This window comes from Bubalus kerabau, chromosome 10 (genome assembly GCF_029407905.1).
Source record: "Bubalus kerabau isolate K-KA32 ecotype Philippines breed swamp buffalo chromosome 10, PCC_UOA_SB_1v2, whole genome shotgun sequence".
Classification (NCBI taxonomy): domain Eukaryota; kingdom Metazoa; phylum Chordata; class Mammalia; order Artiodactyla; family Bovidae; genus Bubalus; species Bubalus kerabau.
In genome coordinates this window covers 88,960,894-88,982,676 of record NC_073633.1, presented here as the reverse complement: position 1 = coordinate 88,982,676, position 21,783 = coordinate 88,960,894, and the positions used below count along the sequence as shown (strand labels likewise).

Genomic DNA, 21,783 nt, shown 5'->3' with positions numbered 1-21,783 from the left:
GGAGCTGACAACTGACCGGGCATCCAATCCAAGTACAGTGTGATAGATGCGAGGATGTGGCCTCTCTAGGCCTCAGCCGTATCTGAAGTACAGGGATAGTATAACTTTAGAAGACTGACACATAGATATATTAAACAGTCTTCATGGAGAATACAGGGCAAGAGTCTAATAAATCCCTGCTTGGACAGAGGTAATTCCCTGCTTACCCAGGGCCCAGCTTCACCCACTCTTCGTTTTCTCAGGTAGGGTAACTTTTGTATACCCCTCCATGACCTGTTACTCTTCCCCTCTAACCTCCAACTATCAAAAACACCAGTGAATTATTAAAAAGTCTTAACAAGTCTGTGAGAAAGGAAATGGCCAGGGGGGACGTGCCCCCTGGATCCAGCCCTGCCTGAAACCCTGTCCCAGGAAGTAGTGGTCAATGGCCACTGGCCCAGTTCTCCATGGCCCCATAGAATGAGCATGTTGGACAGACCTGAGAAAACTTTTCTTCCCCTCCCAACTTCCCTTCCAATGGCTGCATCCTTCAGTGGGCCCTGCCTTTCATCAGTATGTGGAACAGCACCTGTCAACAATACGAGAAAGGGCTAAGCAGGGCAAAGACCCTCCTCCCCATTCATCATAGTCATCCACACAGCAAAGATGTGTCTTCTGCATTCCTAGTAAGTGTGGGCCATGGCTTCAGTGCTCACCATAGTCCGTGTTTTCAGGTTCCCAGCAATTTGAAGGCCAGAAGTATGGGGCCTGCAAAAGAGCACAGGCGTCAGGACTGAGGATGCCAACTCGTGCCCTCCCCTGCCAGGGGCCCATGGGCAGCCCTCCCCTGGCCCAGGGAGGATTCCTCCCTGACAGGCTCTGTCTGCACGTCCTTTGTGTTGCCACTGCACCCTGGCTCTTTCCTGTTCTTAGTATAGCTGAGGCCACTCAACATTTTAATCTAAGTGTTGAGAAAGAAAATCTCAGGTCAGCCAAATAAATGCAAAAATGAGAAACTTAGTTTGCAGGGCAAAAACTTCATATCCTGAAACAATATAAGTCTAATGCAGGAGTCAGACAAGCACTGTTTACTGGGGCACAAGCTCCAAGTTCCTTTATCACTTTGCTATGGACTGAATGGTGCCCTCTTGAATTTCTATGATGAAGCCCTAACCTACCTGCCCCTCCCCCCAACACATACCAGTGTGACTGGATGTGGAGTAAGAAAGTGATTAAGGTTGAATGAGATCACATGGGTGGGGCCCTGATCACACAGGATTAGTGTCCCTGTAAGAGGAAACACCAGAGAGCTAAAAACCTCTGTCACTATGTCTCCCTCTCTCTACCATGTTAGGACACAGTGAGAACTGATCATCTGAAAGTCAAGATGAAAGCTCTTCTCACAAACTGAACCCCATTTGAGGCTTAATCTTAGACTTCCAGCCTCAAGAGCTATGAGAAATACATTTCTGCTGTTTAAGCCACCCTGTCTATGGTATTGATATTTTCTTATGGTGGCTGAGCAAACTCAGACATTCTTTGACCCTGTCGGAAGAACTCCATTCCAAAGCCTTTTGTTTTAGACCTTGACACAACTCCTTATGCTCTGCTCAAATTCACTGTAGGACAGGATCTGAGAAAAGGAGAGGAAAATGTTTGGGAAGTGTTACTAGGTAGTGAATAGAAATTTCACACCAAAAAAGTATATATAACATGATATAGCAGTAGGATTAAGGACTTTGCTATCCAGCTGATCTAGGTTCCAATCAAGGCTGTCCCCTGGATTGACGAAATGTCCCATTAATTCTCCAGGTACCTGTTTTTGCAACTGTAAAATGGGTGATATTTATCCCCCCAAAGTTTGTTCTTCAGAATAAGTGAGATATGTGTAAAGCAACCAGTGAATGGTAAGTTCTCCATGAGGGCATTTTACTATTATGTGGGGGGGCGGGGGGCATGCAAAAAACCGCACAGACGTTTGCTTTCCCAGAGCTGGTGGGAGGTAGGAGTTGCTTCCTTAAATACCATCAGTTTTTTAGGTAGTTCTAATCTGAGATTGGAGAAGGCAATGGCACCCCACTCCAGTATTCTTGCCTGGAAAATCCCATGGATGGAGGAGCCTCCTAGGCTGCAGTCCACGGGGTTGCTAAGAGTTGGACACGGCTGAGTGACTTCACTTTCACTTTTCACTTTCATGCATTGGAGAAGGAAATGGCAACCCACTCCAGGGTTCTTGCCTGGAGAATCCCAGGGACAGCAGAGCCTGGTGGTCTGCCGTCTATGGGGTCGCACAGAGTCGGACACGACTGAAGCGATTTAGCAGCAGCAGCAGCAGCAATCTGAGATCAGATGATGAGAAGAAAAGGAGAAACTGAAGGCCTACCTGGAAACGATAAAAGGTGCCATCATCCTTCATGGTAAGAACATGGTCCGAGATGGGAAAGACGTAGCCCTGGGCAGCTATAAGGCTTCCCAAGTGTATTGCTTCAACTGAAGGGACAGGGAAGAAGAAAGAGAAGTTATTGCAAAACTATCAGAATGCAGGGCTGCTTAGATGAGGTGTAAGTGGGATGGGGTAGGGTGAGCAGAAAGGCAACTGGAAGTCAACTGTCATCACCCCCAGATCACAGCATGATTGGTTGATAATTTCTGAAATGACTGCACTGGGCTGGGTGGAGATATCAATGGTTGGGAAGGTGACACGTGTCTGAGACGCCTATGGATCCCAGCTCTGAGCGTCTGATATCGTTTAACCCCCCAAGACTTCCAGAAAAAAGGCTGGCTTCCAGGTAGGATCATGAGCTCTGGTGTGGAAGTCTGTAAACAAGTGAGATGCTTCATGTAAAGTACTTAGCAGTATCTGGTGCATGGGTAAGTGCTCAGTAAGTGCTGGCAGCCCTGATTCATATTTTTAGTTTCATTCTCTCTCTTTTTTTTAATCACCATCAGCAATGAATATGCAGCCCACAGTCTTCAGACTCACATTGCATTTCCTGACATGAGAATCCCACCAGCAATGAGGAGGGTATTACTGTTCTCTTATGGATAAAGAGGAATTAGAGGAAGAGAAGGCAGTAGCATAGGGAGTCCAACCTAATACAAACATTGATATTTTTGCCACAACTTGTTGTTTTGTTACTTTAGCACCAGCCATAAGTAGATTCACATAAATAGTTAAGAATTTATATTTACTCTGAGCAGAGCTAAGGAAAAAGAAATTTAGATGCTTCTATCAGACATGATGTGTGCATGTTAAGTCGCTTCAGTCATGTCCAACTCTTTGTGACCCTATGGACTGTAGCCCATCAGGCTCCTCTGTCCATGGGATTCTCCAGGCAAGAATACTGGAGTGGGTTGCCATGCCATCCTCCAGGGGATCCCCCCTCCAGGGGATCTTCCCAACCCAGGGATTGAACCCGTATCTCTTATGTCTTCTGCATTGGCAGGTGGGTTCTTTACCACTAGCCACCTGGGAAGCCCACATGATAATCTTTCACAAATCTAAAAGTATTCTTATCAATAAAAATTAATTTTGACTGTAGAAATTATTGACATACTCAGGGAGTCTCTAGGAATTATTAATTTCATAAGTTCTGAAGCTTTTAAAGTGACTTGTATTGGCTTTATTTGAAAACTTTTGGGGAGTTTTAGCAAATAATTAAACCTCTTCATTGTGATTCAGGCAAAGTAATTTTAAGAGCTGGCTCTAGAAGGCTGTTCAGTGACAGTGCTACAACTTTCAGGAGGTTGTATATGATCCAGTCATTTTGCGTATTGAGAATCTGCTATTCTTCTTTGGAAGGAGTGCATACATTATCACTGGTAGAATTGGGATGAATGGAATTCTATTTTACTTGCTTAGTGATAACCAGTTTGGTTCTGAAATCTATATGCTTCAAGAACCATGAGTCCAGCAGAAAAGGGAAATTTCATCACCTGCTCCTTCTTCAGAGAAGGAAGAACAAAACCCAGTAAGAAGGGGACTTTCATGTCACCAATCTGGAGCTAGAAGTCTCACTACATTCTTCAAAAGGCTTGTGCTTAGAGATGCTGCAGATGGGAAGGAAGAAGGGAGGGAGGGTGGACTTTGGCCACCTGATATCCCAGGGTCTTTGTTGGCCTCATTTCTGCTGGTGAATTGTCCTAACTACTGCTCAACTACTTCTCAGAAGTCCAGATGGGTTCCAGACCTTGATATCCTCCCAAGGGCATCAAAGTATAATAGACCATGAGAGATAAGACCTGTATCATTCAGGACCTCTCACAGAAGCTTTGCTCATCAGGACCGGAGGATTCCGCAGCATGTTCTACCACTACGTGGTTCAGGGCTCTCAGAATATGCCATTGCTACTGCCACTGAAGATAATGATAGAATACCTGTCAGAAGTATGACAAGTATTCCAGAAGGGCAAAGAAAACAGTGCTCTTGGAAGAGGAAAAAACCCACCATGAAGAAGCGTGACTTTTCATCATGCAACTAAACTTGTAGAGACTTAAACAGTCCGGTTTTCAGAAGCAGATAATCAGAAGTCCAGGCTGCATAAGGCAAACACTTAGGGTAGTCAATATGGGTTTTTCCCTTAAAAGGATTAGCATTTATAGTTTTCTCCTGTGGTTTAAGAACTTAAATAGAATTAAGAATTTCCACTCGACATGAGAGTGGTCACTAGTCATGATGGAGAGAAAGGCTAGTGTCACTTCTGTTCATGACCTGCTTTTCTGGCACTCAGATTTCTGGCAACTATGTTTAATTGAATTCTATGTAAATTATAAATTAGGCTTCCCTGGTGGCTCAAATGGTAAAGAATCTGCCTGCAATGCAGGAGACCTGGGTTTGATCCCTGGGTCAGGAAGATCCCCTGGAGAAGGGAATGGCAACCCACTCCAGGATTAATGCCTGGAGAATTCCATGGACAGAGGAGCCTGGTGGGCTACAGTTCACGGGGTCATAAAGAGTTGGATACAACTGAGTGACTAACACTTCCACTTCCATAGTCAATGGTCTATTAAGGGCTTCCCTGTGGCTCAGTGGCAAAGAGTCTGCCTGTCATTGCAGGACACATGAGTTTGGCCCTTGGCCCAGGAAGATCCCATGTGACAAGGAGCAACTAAGCCTATACACAACAACTATTGAGCCTGTGCTCTAGAGCCTGGGAGCTGCATCAAGAGAAGCCACCACAGTGAGAAGCCTGCACACCACAACTAGAGAAAACAAAGCCCGCTTAGCAACAAAGACCGAGCACAGCTCTCCACCACCTCAAAACTAACTAAATAAAAATTACTAAAAAAATAGTCTATTAATAGTAACAGCATCAGATTAAAATACAGAAATGCTTGAGCTATCATGGTGACCCCAGCAAGGAATTACAGTTGAAGGTCAGACACCTAGAATGGGCACTTGAAAAAAATCTTTAAAAAGCAGAGCAATCGAAGGCCATTTAATTTGAGGCAAGTAGATCTAATCCCCAAGAACATCAGAATACATTACTGGATGTTTGTAAATATGACTTTCAGGCATCAAGAATACTTAGTTAAGATGGGGAGTGTATAATAACTTCAGAAAAGTTTACTTACCTAGAATTTTTATTTTTTTCCTGGAACCCCCCCCACCTCCATTTTCTAATTGTGCTGTAAAAATAAATTTTATTGCTTATTTGCTGGTAGGAGCACAGGTTTGAAAACTGCTTTATTGGCCAGGGTTTGCTGTTGTTTTTCTGGCGAGGTTTTCCTAATTGCATTGCACAATTAAAGTTGAAAAAAATCACTCCTTCACTTCTTGCAGAAGCAGAGAACAGAAGGAGTCTTAGCAAATAATTAAACCTCTTAATTGTGGATCAGGCAATCTAATTTTAAGAGCTGGCTATAGAAGGCTGTTCCGTGACAGTGCTACAACTTATCTTTAATTGCTGTGGCTAACCAGAGTCCATGTTATTGTATCGGGCTCTTTGGCATTCTAAATGGTTGTTCATTTCCTCCAAGGGTAATTTAAATTTAAAGACAGAAACTCAGTGGAGGAAATAAATTAATTTTGTTTGTAAAGGGAGTGATTCCACATCTTGGAATTCACTTGTATAAGCCCAGTTCTCAGGAGGGTAGGAGAAACTGGTTTGGAACTTGGGTATGGCTTGTTCACTAATATCATGTGGGTCAAGTCAGGGTTGAGGGTCAGGTACCTGGGTCCTCGATGGAAAGGTTCTTCATAAGCCACTGTACAATGTCCGTACCTGCAACAGTAAAGCAATTTCAATTGAAGACCTCATGGATGTTTAACTCTGTGCCAGAGGAAACATGGTTACCCGAGAGATCCCTAGGTCCAATTAGCACACACCTGGAGAGCTAGGTAATACTGATACTTTTCCATCCTAACCAACTCTTTCCACCCATTAGGATGCTTCCATAGTCACAATCCCATTCTTTTCCTCAAAAAGCCACGTCTGATGATTCAGGATGATCTTATGTCCACATTTCTAGGGAGCTTCAGGAGGGGACTTCCTGGGAATACATATTTTGATGACAGGCTAGAAGATGTTTTATCACTCCAGAACATTTCCTGAGGGAGGAGACTTCTTTTAGCTCCCTATCCCCAACTGACAAGGCCTGCCCAACAGAGATGACCACACAGGTTCCTGAAAAAACAACAACAACAACAACAACAAAAAAACCTCTAATTTCTTCTGGCCTGGGCTTATCCTGAATGAATAAGCCCCTGTGTCTGTGGGAGAAACTTCTGTGTGTTCATCCAAACCTCTGTCCTCCATCCCCTGGACAACAACTAGATTATACTTCCAGACCTTCCTACAGTTGGGTGTGGATTGAGTTCTGACAAAAGAATGTGGGTGGAAATGCCATATGCCATTTCCAGACTCAGACCATAAAAACTCCTGTCTGTCCCTCCACATCCCACACCCTTTCATCCCCATCTGCTGGATGAAGGGAGAGAGGGCAGAGCCACAGTGTGGAAGGAGCCTGGGATCCTGAACAGACATGAAGATTGATGCCCATCTGGCGCTCTGACCTGATTGAAAAATATATTTGTGATGTTGAAACCCAGGCATTTGAGAGTTATCTGTTTTAGTATCTAGTATTACCTTAACTAATGTAAATCTTGAGAATCAGAAGGGACTTTTAAAACTTATCTACTCCAACCCTAGCCAAGCATCATCCACAATACCCTGGATAAGAGGTGTTCTAATTTCCATTAAAAAAAAAAAAGCCCCCAAGTGCCTGGAAACTCACAAATTCCTTCCTGGCAAGCCTGTCCCAGTTAAATCATCTTCAATTTCTCTGAACTGAAATTGGCCCTTCTCTGAATTCTTCTCTTCGGTCTTAGTTTTGCCCTCTGATGATAGAGAGAAAGACTCAGACCTCTCACTCTATGAGACAGTCCTTCAATTATATGGACAGTACACTCAGTGTATTAGCAGTGCTATCCTAGAGTTCCCCTGCTCCAGGTGAAACATGCCTGGATTCCTCAGCTGTTTCTTCCCATGATATGATTTGGGGTTTCTCACCATTGTGGTCAATATTCTCTGAATATATTTGCTTTTGTTGGCCTCCCTTTAAATGTGGCGCCTAGGACCAGTGTTCTCAGGAAAGTGCAGTTCATGTGGGGATGAAGGTGAAAGTGCAGTCGCTCAGTCGTGTCCCACTCTTTGTGACCCCATGGACGGCAGCCCACCAGGCTCCACTGTCCATGGAATTCTCCAGGCAAGAATACTGGGGTGGGTTGCCATTTCCTTCTCCAGGGGATCTTCCCGACCCAGGGATCAAACCTGGGTCTCCCACATTGCAGGCAGATTCTTAACCTTCTGAGACACAAGGGAAGCCCTAATGTGGGGGTAGAGGAGCCCAGTTTTCTGGGAGGTTCTGAACTTCTGGACAATCGACCATTGTCATTCCCATATCTCGCTTTAAACCAGTGCAGATCTTCAAAGGTCTGTACTTTATCACCTCGGGATGAAATGCTAGATGGAAAACAATCTGAAAGGGGCAGTGTTTCCAGAGACCTGAGTCTTGTCATGGGCCTGAGTTGTGCAGTGGGGGAGAGGGCCTGCCATCAGCTCTCCTCAGATTGACTCCCAGCTGAAACACCAGAGAACCAGCAGAGGGGTTGAACAAATAGTTCCCGTTTTCCAAAAGGAAAGTTGCTCAGAAATTTGGGGGTGAGAAGTGAGATCAGTACAGGCCTGAGTGCTAGACCTTTTGCTGCTCTCTGGAAGGAGAAGGAATCTTGCCGAGTAGACTGTCTGGTTCTCTGTGTACCACCCTACCCTCCAGCCTCCACTGACCAGCCTCCACTGACACAGCCTTTCAAGTCCCCTGCATTTCAACCTCAAAAGCAGGACTTCTAAGCATTGCTCCACTCTTGCTCCTGGATGGCATCTATGAGCTAAACTTTGGATTGAATACACTCCTATTCATTCATGTTCTTTGAGAGAAAGGGTGAGTATGTATGTGTGTGTGTCCACTTCCTCCAAATTATACAAGTTCAACGTTTGTCCTCGGAAATGAAGAACAAAGCAGAAATCAAATAAGAACTGTAATCCCAAGTTGGGGGTAGGGTGGGGGGAGACTCTAACCTGTTTTTCCCTCAAAAGAAAAATAGTCCTTTTTTTTTTTTTTGTGGGTTGCCTAGAAACGGAGAGGTTTCCAGCATCAGCAACAGCTCTCCCCCGGGCAGGAGGATTATCTTTCTGCTGAGCTTGCTGAACCATTATTTATCACCTGCCAAGATTGATTACTCACCCTGGGACAATGACAGCCCTTCCTTTCCCCTGTTAATTACTGTCATCATTAATATCCATGTCACTAATTAGTATTCATTCACATTGAAACTCCTTCCTTGCTATCATATCCGCTCCCCACCCCCCACCCTACCAGGGCCTTCAGCACTATTGTCTGGGTTTCTGTCCTGCTTTGGCTTTCTGCACTAATGTCCGGCCTAATTGTCCACCAGGCTCCGGTTGGCATTCACAGAGCTCAAGAATCACATGTAAGCACAATTTTGGTAAAGAAAGGAAAGCCACAAAAGCCCCTGGCCTTCTCCCCTGGCATTGCGGGGACCACAGACCTGGGTTTCTTGTCGCTGGTGCAGCCATCATGACCGTCATCATTTCATTCGGGGAGCCGGGTGACCATCTTCAGGCCCCCATGGGGCCGAGCTGCTGCCCCTGGCTGTCGAGGCCACCACCCTCAGTCTGCAGCAGCACATACCCCACTGCCTTCCTCAACATGCATGGGCCCTGCCTGGGGGACCTGAGCACCCACAGTGATGCCCGGGGCTGTGGACAGTCTCATTCTCGTGGGCATGGGTTATTGCTTCACCAGGCTAATCCAGGAAGGGCCAGCCTCAGCCTTGTGGCAGATTCAGCCTCAGGAACAAGGAAGGGAAACCTGTCATAATATTATGTCTTTTAAGATGGCTACAATTATTACACTGTAGAATCAAGCGAAAATAGTCCAAATCATTATCAGGGGAAAGCATTTTTAGTCTTCTTTTTTCTCTTCTCTTTCTTCCTTCTTTTCCCCTTCTCCCAATCATTCTTCCCTTCTTATTCTCGTAAGAAATCAAAGCAGATTATTTTTCTATTCTATCCAAAATTGATGGTTGCCTTTTGTTACCATCTGGACTCTGGACTACTGGACTCTGTTTCTTATCTTTGTCAAGCTGCAGTCCCAAGTGGAGCGGGTCTGGAGCACAGCCTCCTGCTGCCCCAGGCCAGGCACTTTTGCTGCCCCCCCCAGGACTTCCCAGGTGGCTCACTGGTAAAGAATCCACCTGCCAATGCAGGAAAAGCAGGAGATGCAGGAGACGCAGGTTCAATCCCTGGGTCAGGAAGATCCTCTGGAGGAGGAAATGGCAACTCACTCCAGCATTCTTGCCTGGAAGATCCCATGGACAGAGGAGCCTGGTGGGTTATAGTCCATGGAGCGCAAAGAATGGGACATGACTGAGCAACCAAGCATGCACACAAGAAAGGGCAGAGGAATGAAGACAGGACTTGCAAATCTGTCTACCTCCTGAGGAGGAAGTAGAGCAGGAGGCTTGTCATGGGCCTCTGATCAGTGGCTCCCTGGCCATCTGGTTGGGCCTGAGTCTCAGAGTGGCCTTCTGTAGACTCTAATGGGGCTGGACTAAGGGTGAGCCCCTCCTCCCTGGCATTTGTTTACTTACTTACTTGGGTAGAGTGAGACTCAGTGACCTCCTCCTAAGTCATATTAAGTCTAGATCAATATAAACTGGATTTGAGTAAGCTAGTAAGACCTTCCAAGATTTCAGAGAGCTCTCTTTCTGGCGTGGGGGAGACCCTTATTATAAAAGCATTCTGTTCTGGGCTCAGCTTCAGGTGTTTTAAGCTCCCTGAAAGAACAAGGGATACATTGAATTTCTTTTGAAATAAGTCAGAACCCAAGCAGATCCTACGATGACAGGCTTCTTTCATTTACCCCAAAGTTTTGTATCAATCTGAACCCAAATTAGACTAATGCAAACTTGACAAAAGACTGGTTCCAGTCACCTGCAAATTTCAAGTTCCCAGCAACTTGGTAGCTTGTATATCATGGTTCTGGTAACTGAAGCAATTAACAACTTACTCATCAGTCCTGCCCACTGGGGAGAGACACTTCATTTGAGTAAACTATTTTTTTCTGGAGCCCAACCAAGGATAAGATGGTACTCCTTAGGCAAGGATATGACTCCATCCTCCATTGGATTTTCATGAAACTGCCAAGGTCTCAGCGACTCCTCTGAGTGAGAACACAGCTCTATGCCATCTCATCATGCATGCAGGTGCCATGTGCAGGCCACTCTCCACCCAGAAGGATGACAATCCCCAGTGCCCACTGTACCAGGCCAGCACTAGACACTTAACGCTGTTGTCATATGTCACCTTGACAATATGGAAAATATAGTAACTCACATCCATTTTAGAGATTAGACCCAGAGAGGCCCCAGGTCACATGTTTGTTAGTACTTAATGCAGCCCAGTTTGGAACTCAGAATATCTCATGTCTAATATTATTTCCACTATACTGTTCTGCTCCTCTTATCTCTGAATAACTTTTCAAGTAGTACACAGAACAACTGGAAAAGTTATCTTCTATATTCAACTGCCTTCCTGAAGCTGAGACACTAGTTTAGCCATAATAATAATTACTGCTTTAGCTATTAAGCTAATAATTTATTGAGCAATTTCTCTATTTGAAGTTTTGGAATGATTCTACTATAATACTGCATGCACGCTAAGTCGCTTTAGTTGTGTCCGACTCTTTGCGACTCTTTGGACTGTAAGCCCACCACGCTCCTCTGTCCACGGGATTCTCCAGGCAAGAATACTGGAGTGGGTTGCCATGCCCTCCTCCAGCGAATCTTCTTGACCCAGGGATCAAACCTGTCTCTCTTATGTCTCCTGCATTGGCAGGCGGGTTTTTTTTTACCACCAGCACCGTAATAATTTCATGATATAAACAGATTATTATCCCATTTTGCAGATGAATTGAAGGACACTATAAGTAGAGAAGTTTTTACAGTTTTAAGCCATTCTTTTATGACTTAGTTATAAAACAATAAAATATAAAGGTTAGCTATCAGAGAAAGCTCAAGAGGAAACATTTACCTGGGCTTTTCTGGGTGGACACAGTGACTAGCTGGTAGTAAGAGAGAAGGAAATGCAGGTAGAAGGGCTAGTGTGGTAAACTAGTGGCATTTTTGAGGGGTACTGTTTGATCAATGGGTTTGATTTTTCCAAGGAAAATAGTGACACATTTAACAGATATACACTTGCTTCCCAAGCATATGAAGCAATAAAGCACATTGCTTATAAAGTCGGGCAGACTTGAGTTCCACTCATGGTACATCATTTCCAAATTGTATGACCCTGGGCAGGTGCCTTAACCACCACCCACTCCAATCTCCATACTCATGGGTTAACTGGGGGAAATTCTGCCTGCTTCCAGGATAAAACAAGAGAAACCCTCACCAAAATCCTGACCCGTGGCTTTGCTGAAATTTCTTATTAGGTCACCTACCTGCTCTGTGCCCTCATTTTTTTCTTGTATGAAAATGAGGACGATAATAAAAAGGACCTGATGTTTAGGCTCTGGGGTTAAAGGAGACGCTGTATGGACAATGCCGGCACAGTGCCTGGAATGTAATAAGTGTAACACGCGTGAGCTACGGAGGCAGTCTGTGTTTTACATTCACATTGGAGCCAAGCATCTCACCAAGTCATTGGCATGGCTTGCAACAACTTGAACTGCTTGTTATCTGCCTGCTTTTTCATTTCAGGCCTCAGAGAATCTCAAAGGTCTTCTGATACTTTTTAGGAAGGGTTTTCTTGGACAGAAGGGGAGGGCATTGCAGCAGGCAAGCTTTAAGAGGCTGGCGGGGCCTCATGGAGCCAGGGGGCGGGGGACCCGCTCCGGCAGCTTTTGTAGCCTTGCTCCTCAGAGGACATTTTCTGGGTCAGGGAGGACCTTCTCTAGGAGCACTCATCTCAGTTTGGAACTAGACATTCACGATGTGATGATTTGGTCAGTGTCTGCTTCCTCCCTGTATCTGTTTCCTGGGACCACCTAACAAAGCACCACAAACGGAGCAGCTTCAACCACAGAAATGTATCGTCTCTCAGTTCTGGAGCCGGGAAGTCCCGGACGCAGACGTGGACAGAGCTCATTCACCTGAGGGCTGGGGAGAAGCTGTTTCAGTCTCTCCCCTCACTCCTGGAGGTTTGCTGGCGGTCTTTGGTGGGTCTGTCTTGTAGAAGTATCGCTCCCGCCTCTGCCTTCATCTTCACACAGCCCCTTCCTGTGTGTGTGTGTCCCTGTGCCCACTTTCTCCTCGTTCTAAGGACATAGTGGATGAGGGCCCACCTAAACTAGTTCACCTAACTAATTACACATCAACAACCTTGTGTCCAAATCAGGTCACATTCTAAGGGCTTGGAGGTTAGGACCACGACATATAAATTTTGGGGGTGACACAATTCAACCCACAACAATCGTTCTGAGCGACCAGGACTCTTATATTTTTTCATCTCCGGCACCAAGCAAAAATCTGTCATGAAGCTGGCTTAATTAATGCTTATTGATCAATAGTTGAATTCAAATGGGCATCATATAATACATAGCCATTCATATTGCACATATTCATTACATTAAAAAAATTTTTTTATCAGTATTTTGTGACGCATGAAAATTTCCTCACAGGCCAGCACCGCTGTGGTGCTGGGCATTTTGCGACTACCGCTTTAGAGGAAAGTTCAAGGTTTTTCATCCATTGACATTTGCTTTCAAAACCCACCTTTTTCCCTGTAAAAAGAAGTCTCAACAAACACTTTAAAAAACATTAGGTAAATAGATAAACAACCAGGATTGGCTGCCTAGCACAGGGAACTATATTCAGCATCTTGGAATAAACTAAAATTGTTCAGTCGTTAAATCCTATCCCACTCTTTGTGACCCCATGGACTGCAGCACGCCAGGCTTCCCTGTCCTTCACTATCTCCCGGGTTTGCTCAAACTCACATCCATTGAGTCTGTGATGCCATCCAACCATTTCATCCTCTGTTACCCCCTTCTCCTTCTGCCCTCAATCTTTCCAGGCATCAAGGTCTTTTCCAATGAGTCGGAAAAGGACCAAAGAAGAACACAGATACCTATTCATATACATATATGTATAGCCGAATCACTTTGCTGTATACCTGAAATTAACACAACATTGTAAATCAACTATACTTCAATAAAAAAACCCAAAACATTAGGCAGTAATCTGAACTGCCCTCTTCTCCTCATTCAACCCTGGCTGTCACTTAAAGAGGACAACCAGTAGAAGGAAAGGTGGTCTTCAATGCTCTTCTCAGGTTGAAAGACCCCCTTCTCCCTCTGTCCTTGCCCTGAGCTGGCCCCCCTGGCTCTCTGGCTGCGGAGTTCACACTGCCTGCGACCGGCTTCGAATTGGCGCTGATTCTCCCTTCTTAAGAGGAGGCTTTTGTGCCAGTCTGACTTGAACAGTTTGGAGCAATTAAATCCAGACACACAGACCGATGATTTTGAGCCGGTGATACCCAAGCATCACTGCCTTCTTCAGCCCTAAACCAGGGCAGGCGGGGCCCACCTCCCTGGTGTCTTCTTTCCAGGCCAGGCACATAGGCCTGCCCACCTTCATGGGCACGTGGCAACTGCGCCCCACAGCGACCCACAGTGGGAAAGACAGCCAGCCACGGGGAACCCCCAGGTGGGCCTTCTCCTGCCTGCCCCCCCCCCCACCCCCGGCTCAGACCGCCTTCCCCGCTTGCTTCCCATGCTTTATGAAAAATAATAGGGGGCAGGAGACCGGGCAAGGTTATTACCAACTCATAAATCAACTGGGAAGCTCTGAGGGTTGTGGTGAGGTGTCTGAGCCGGGCTCCCCCCCGGTTTGTTATCTCACCCGGGGCCCCCACCATTGATTCATAACCTCATAACCCTCCGCGTCCGAATCCCAAGTCTTCTATCTAATTGTCACCCGCCGAGTACATGATTTGCAAGAGGATGCGGGCGGCGGGAGAAGTGGGGGTGGAGGAGAGATTAGTTTTGTCAATCAAAAGCGTCCAGGGCCGGGAGGTGCACACCCGGGATTTAGCTCAACGATCAGCTTATTAAAGGGGAGGCTGGCTATGCTACACATATTATACATTTCGCACAGGGAGATGGAGGATCTCGGCCTCTGTGGGGGGGTGGGGCGGGCAGGTAGCCCCTGCTCTCTGAGGGTGGCTGCCGCCCAGGCCCGCCTTCCGCCCCATCCGAAGGCAGAAATGAAAAACAGACAAGCGTATTTGCAGCTTTGGGGGAGAAGTGAGCTCATGCCAGGTGTCCACTAGCCACATTGGAGAGAGCGTGACAAACGTTCTGAGGACTGTGGCTCCTTTCCAGGAGGGCTGGAGGGGTCCCAAGGCTGGACGGCGTCAGGGCAGGTGCTGTCTACTGGCCACCTCATCTGTGCGCCTTTGAACCTGAAATGTGGTCCAAGGATATTGAAATTAATCTAAGAGGCTCAGGCTTTCTGGAAGGGAGTAGGAGAAGCAGTCTTTGTGACGCCCAGGTGTGCAGGCTGCAATCACTTTACCTGGAATCTGATCCGTCTGACTGCACTGTTTGGGAATAATGCTGACACGCTTCCACAGCACTGATCTAAGGCTTACATCTGCAAAGTGCTGCTGGACACCTGCCACCACCTCGGGAAGGGCAAGGTGTGCTCAGCAGGGAGTGTGAGCAGACCAGGTGTCAAGCAGAGTCTGGGACACACAGGTGCATGGGCAAAGACTGAATCCGTGTTGCACTCATTTTAGCTCCGGGGCCCTGGAGCTCTGGCTTCCTGGAGCACTGTTGGTTTTTGTCATCAGACAGACCTGGGTTCATATCCTGACTCTGCCCCTTCTAGCTGATCACCTTGGATGAGTTATTCAACCACCTTGACACCCAGTTTACCCACTTGCAAAATGGGTCCATCACAGAATCTACCCCAGACTGTGTTATGAGTATTTAAATGGAGGTGGGCACCCCGATCCATGGGTAGTTCTGGTTCCTTTCTGCTTACAGCTGATGGCACACCTCCATCTGTCCTGAGTGGAGTCTGGCCTGGAGCTCACCTCCTGGGCAGCGAGCCTTAGGTGGAACCAAGCCTTCCTCCTGGCTCCTCCCCAGCCTGTGTTGCAGGCCTAGACTAGACAGTTCAGAGCTGGCTCTAGCTTCCATCTTTCAAGCTTCTCTGTTTCATTCAGATGAATGAGTCCATCCTTTTAAAAACTGGTCTGGAAACTTCTCCATCAGTAGAAGATCTACTCCCAGTTCAATTTGCAGTTCCTAAGGCAAAACAGAACCCCAAAGGACCCCAACATCTCTCCTCCATCCCAGCTACAGCCAAGCCCTTATCCTGGCATCTACCACCAGGGTGGGCCATGAATCCGAATCCTGTGTCTGAGTCTGGGTTCCCCCTCCCAGCAGCTCTGCAACCTTGGGGATGGGCTGTACTCTTTCTAGGCTTCAGTTTCTCTAGGATATGATAAAAGCACCGTCTGAGAAGGAGGCATGGGATAATTCCTGTAAAAGCTTCAACCTGTGTCCCTCAGCACAGAGGAAATGATCAGCATGGGCTGAGTTCAGCATCATCATTATTATTATTGCTATTCCTACGGATTGGACCACTCTCGCTCCTTTACCTGCAGTGATTAATAAGATGGCTCTGTTCTTAAACAAAAAAGTGCACACGTGGGCTACAAGGGCTGGACTAGAGTGTTGGTGGGGAGTGTTCATAGGCCAGAGACAGAGTATGTAATTCCAGCCCACTCAGTTTCAGGAGACAGTTCACAGAGAAGGAGGTGCTTAGCATCAGTGAGAAACAGAAAAGATTGAGGAGGAGAGTATTGGATGTAGAGCCAAGAACAAAGCCATCCAAAGCAATCACACCAACAGTACCATGTGACAGCTAGCATTTACATGCAGGCTTGAACAGCAAGTCTCTGTGAAAGGGGACAGAGTCTTGAAGGGCAAAAGTCACAACATGCTCAGGCATCACTTATATGCGAAGCACTGAGCCAGTCACCAGGGGCTGAGAGTCACGCGTGAATCACAAAAGAACCAGGCTTAAAGAGCTGCAGGGAGATGATGTCAGAACTGCCGGGGAATGAGCTCATGCTTTCCTGGCATCAGGATGCTGGCCTTCCCCCCGATCCCTCCCTCAACCTGGGCCTCACAGCCACTGCCAGCGGTGCCCTGATCCCTGCCTGCAGTTGACCTCAGGAAGTGATGTGCTGTTGGGTCAGCCTGCATCCCTCACGCCTCTGCTGCTGGTCACCATCCCGGATCGCTGCTCAGCTGCCTTCAGCAAGGTGCCCCAAACACAGAGGGACTCATGTGTGGGACACCACCATTGTTTCTGCTCCCCGTCATCTTTTAGGGAAGGGTGTCGCCTTGGGCTTCTCTGGGATCTGCTGCCATCTTGCCTCCAAGGACTACTCCCCCTTGACTTTCCCTTGAAGGACAGCCTTGAGTGCTCAGGGCTGAGAGTGGGGCTGTCTGGGGCGGGGGGCGGTGGGTGTTGATGACCATGAAACAGAAGCAGTGGCAGGAGTGATAGGAGCTGGGCAGAGGCCTGTGTGTCCTGACCCTGCTGAGGGCTGGCGAGGGCCTTGGATAACAAGTCGTCAGCAAGAAATGGGAGCACCACTCCATGGGGAAGCTGGTGGCAGTCAAGCCACACTGCCACTTTCCCTGCCCCGGTCTTTCCTCCTGAAATCCCTAACTCCATTTAGGTAAGAAAAAAGTGAGATTATGAGGGGCCTGGATGCTGTGAAGACTGGGAGGCGGGCGAGGTGACATTTACATGGAGGCCTGAGAGCAGGAAGATGATGCATGTGGATGAAGAGCATGAGGTGGGAACAAGCAGAAGAAAGTGCAGGCAACTGGAGGTGTGATGGGAAACAGAGGGGCTGCACCCCCTGGAAGTCTCTGGAAGGCTGGAGCAGGGGAGCGGTCTGTGCGTTTTTAAAGGCTGCTTTGGCTGCTGCATGGAGGAGGGATTGTAGAGGGGCAGGATAAGCAGGAGACCAGCCAGCAGCCATTTTTCATGGTTTTGAGAAGAAATCTAGCGCGGGCTGGGCTCCCTGGCGGCAATGAGATGGAGAGGAGCAAAATGGGGCCTGGGTCTGTTTCAGAAGCAGGGCTCCTGGTCCCCTTTGAATGCATGGGACCTGGAGTATGGAAACAAAAGGAGTCAGGCTTGACTTCTGGTTTCTAGCTTGACTAACTGGATGCAGGTGGAGCTTAGCCTACCTGAGATGGGGAAGCAGAGTGGGGAGGAAACCTGGGTTCATTATTGGCCATGTTTTGTCTGAATCAGATGTATACAGCAGCCATCCAAGTGGTGATGTTGAGTCTGCCAGTGGACATAGGAGGCTGAGTTTTCAGGGACAGAGCAGACCTGGGATTGTATTTGGGTGTCACTGGTGGGTAGAATGTACCTCAAGGAGGGTGGCTGGGTGAGATCACTGGAGGAGAACACGTAGACAGAGAAAAGAGGGCTTTGGAACCAAACCCTGGGCCTGGCAGTGGCATAGCTGGCTGGGGACTCAAGCCTGCCCTTTCTCGCTCTGGAATGCCTTCTATTACCCTGAGTGCCTGGGCTTCTCTCTTATGTGACTTATTCAGTGATGCATCGTCTTCCTCGGGAGACGGCAGGATAAATGAGCTCCAACTCCAGACCCTCTGCCGGCTCCTCCTGGAACCCGCCCTTCCAGCCACCTCCCTTTCCTGCTCACGTCCTGATTCAGGGGAAAGTCGACACTCCCAGTGCCCCAGCCCCTGACAGCTCTGCTCAGCGCCCAAGCCAGAGAGGCAGCTAAGGGTTCCTGTGTTCTCTTCTGGTTTATAACTAAGTGTAAAAACTTGCTTTCTGGCTTTTCGGAGTTCTAAGTTCCCTGAAAGCATCTTGTGGGGGCTCTGGAGCTGGCCCGTGGCTGAGCTCTGCTGGGTGAACACAGCCCGGGAGTGACGTCAAGCTTCACATCCCACCCGGGGTTACAGACTCTGGGGAGGAATGCCGTCTTTGTAGTGGACAAGGCTCATTTCGTTTCCATCAGCTCCAGACCAAGAGAAGCTGGCTTTTGTTCAGAGAACATGTTAGGAATGTTTTAAACTGAGAAACCTTGTACCGTAAGTTCTTGACATACAAATGAGTTCCGTTCCAAGAGCACATTCATAAGTCTGATTTGTTCGTAAGTCCAACAAAGTTGGCCTAGATAACTAGTTAGCTTAGATAAAGTTAGCCAATTGTACTGTGATAGGCTTACAATACTTTTCACACAAATAATACATAGAAAACAAACACAAAAATTAAAGAAAAAATTTTACAATTAATTTTTACAGGTGTATGGTTGCTTTACAATGTTGTCTTAGTTTCTGCTGTACAGCAAAGTGAATCAGTTATATGTATACATGTATTCCCCCTTTTTTTCCATTTCCTTCCCATTTAGGTCACCACGGAGCAGAGTAGAGTTCCCTGAGCTCTGCAGAGTGTTCTTATCAGCTGTCCATTTTATACATAGTAGTGTATATATCAATCCCAATCTTTCAGTTCTGTACATCTGTGTCTCTATTTCTGCTCTGCAAATAAGTTCATCTGTACCATTTTTCTAGATTCCACATACAAGCCAAATTCTACGACGTCTGGTTTTCTCTTTCTGACTTATTTCACTCTATATGACAGTCTCTAGGTCCATCCATGTCTCTGCAAATGGCATGATTTCGTTCCCTTTTTTTTTTTTTTTGGACTGAGCAATGGTCCATTGTATACATGTACCACATCTTCTTTATCCATTCCTCTGTTGATGGATACTTAGGTTGCTTCCATGTCCTGGCTATTGTAAAGAGTGCCGCAGTGAACACTGGGATGAATGTTATCTTTTTGAATTACGGTTTTCTTTGGGTATGTGCCCAGGAGTGGCTGGGTCATATGGCAGTTCTATTTTTAGTTTTTGAGTATTCTGTTTTTGAGTATAGTGTTCTCCATAGTGAACCATTTACATTTCCACCAACAGTGTAGGAAGTTTCCCTTTTCTCCACACCCTTTCCAGCATTTATTGTTTGTACATTTTTTTAATGATGGCCATTCTGACTGGTGTGAGGTGATATCGCACTGTAGTTTTGATTTGCATTTCTCTAACAGTTCGTTAGAGAACAGGCTGAGACGAGCTACCCCATGCCCAAGGTCAGGGGTGGCGGCCAAGAGGAGCAACCCCACGTCCAAGGAGCAGCGGCTGTGTGGGTGCAGGAGGGCCAAGAGGAGCTACTCCATGTTCAAGGTCAGGAGGGGTGGCGGTGAGGAGATACCCCTCATCCAAGGTAAGGAGCAGCGGCTGTGCTTTGCTGGAGCAGCCGTGAAGAGATACCCCACGCCCAAGGTAAGAGAAACCCAAGTAAGACGGTAGGTGTTGCAAGAAGGCATCAGAGGGCAGACACACTGAAACCATAATCACAGAAAACTAGCCAATCTGATCACACGAACCACAACCTTGTCTAACTCAATGAAACTAAGCCATGCCATGTGGGGCCACCCAGGACAGGCGGGTCATGGTGGAGAGGTCTGACAGAATGTGGTCCACTGGAGAAGGGAATGGCAAACCACTTCAGTATTCTTGCCTTGAGAACCCCATGAACAGCATGAAAAGGCAAAATGATAGGATACTGAAAGAGAAACTCCCCAGGTCAGTAGGTGCCCAATATGCTACTGGAGATCAGTGGAGAAATAACTCCAGAAAGAATGAAGGGATGGAGCCAAAGCAAAAACAATACCCAGTTGTGGATGTGACTGGTGATAGACGCAAGGTCTGATGCTGTAAAGAGCAATATTGCATAGGAACCTGGAATGTCAGGTCCATGAATCAAGGCAAATTGGAAGTGGTCAAACAGGAGATGGCAAGAGTGAATGTCAACATTCTAGGAATCAGCGAACTGAAATGGACTGGAATGGGTGAATTTAACTCCGATGACCATTATATCTACTACTGCGGGCAGGAATCCCTCAGAAGAAATGGAGTAGCCATCATGGTCAACAAAAGAGTCCGAAATGCAGTACTTGGATGCAATCTCAAAAACGACAGAATGATCTCTGTTCGTTTCCAAGGCAAACCATTCAATGTCACAGTAATCCAAGCCTATGCCCCAACCAGTAACGCTGAAGAAGCTGAAGTTGAACGGTTCTATGAAGAAAGTGAAGAGGAACTCAAAAGCCTCTTGATGAAAGGGAAAGTGGAGAGTGAAAAAGTTGGCTTAAAGCTCAACATTCAGAAAACGAAGATCATGGCATCTGGTCCCACCACTTCATGGGAAATAGATGGGGAAACAGTGGAAACAGTGTCAGACTTTATTTTTCTGGGCTCCAAAATCACTACAGATGGTGACTGCAGCCATGAAATTAAAAGACGCTTACTGCTTGGAAGGAAAGTTATGACCAACCTAGATAGCATATTCAAAAGCAGAGACATTATTTTGCCAACAAAGGTTTGTCTAGCCAAGGCTATGGTTTTTCCTGTGGTCATGTATAGATGTGAGAGTTGGACTGTGAAGAAGGCTGAGTGCCGAAGAATTGATGCTTTTGAACTGTGGTGTTGGAGAAGACTCTTGAGAGTCCCTTGGACTGCAAGGAGATCCAACCAGTCCATTCTAAAGGGGATCAGTCCTAGGTGTTCTTTGGAAGGACTGATGCTAAAGCTGAAACTCCAATACTTGGCCACCTCATGCAAAGAGTTGACTCATTGGAAAAGACTCGGTTGCTGGGAGGGATTGAGGGCAAGAGGAGAAGGGGACGACAGAGGATGAGATGGCTGGATGGCATCACCAACTCGATGGACATGGGTTTGAGTGAACTCTGGGAGTTGGTGATGGACAGGGAGGCCTAGCGTGCTGTAATTCATGGGGTCGCAAAGAGTCGGACACGACTGAGTGACTGAGCCGACTAACTGAACTGAACAGTTCGTGATGTTGATCATCTCTTCATGTTTGTTGGCCATCTGTATGTCTTCTTTGGAAGAATGTGTATTTAGATCTTCCCCCTATTTTTTGATTGTGTCATTTCTTTTTTTAATACTGAGCTGCTTGAGCTATTTGATTATTTTGGAGATTAATCCTTTGTCAGTTGCTTTGTTGGTAACTATTAAGGTTGTATGGCTCAGCATACAGACTGAACTAAAGGCTGGTGTCTGATCAAATAACATGATAAAAAAAACACTGTTTTATTAAAATATTTTCTCAGCAATGGTCATATCCATGCTT

The 21,783-nt window shown here is 46.7% G+C and overlaps 1 protein-coding gene across 3 annotated transcripts in view; it reads right to left on the bottom strand.

Annotated features, from left to right (window-relative positions):
* Window positions 1–21,783, bottom strand: part of RGS6 (regulator of G protein signaling 6) — a 622,410-nt gene that overhangs the window by 99,495 nt on the left and 501,132 nt on the right. For all 3 annotated transcript variants that reach the window (XM_055538549.1, XM_055538551.1, XM_055538550.1), the window contains exons 4-6: window positions 6,153–6,203; window positions 2,363–2,469; window positions 696–747 (exon numbers count right to left, since the gene is read on the bottom strand). In XM_055538549.1, coding sequence (XP_055394524.1) covers window positions 696–747; window positions 2,363–2,469; window positions 6,153–6,203 — 210 coding nt within the window. The remainder of the gene's footprint in view (window positions 1–695; window positions 748–2,362; window positions 2,470–6,152; window positions 6,204–21,783) is intronic.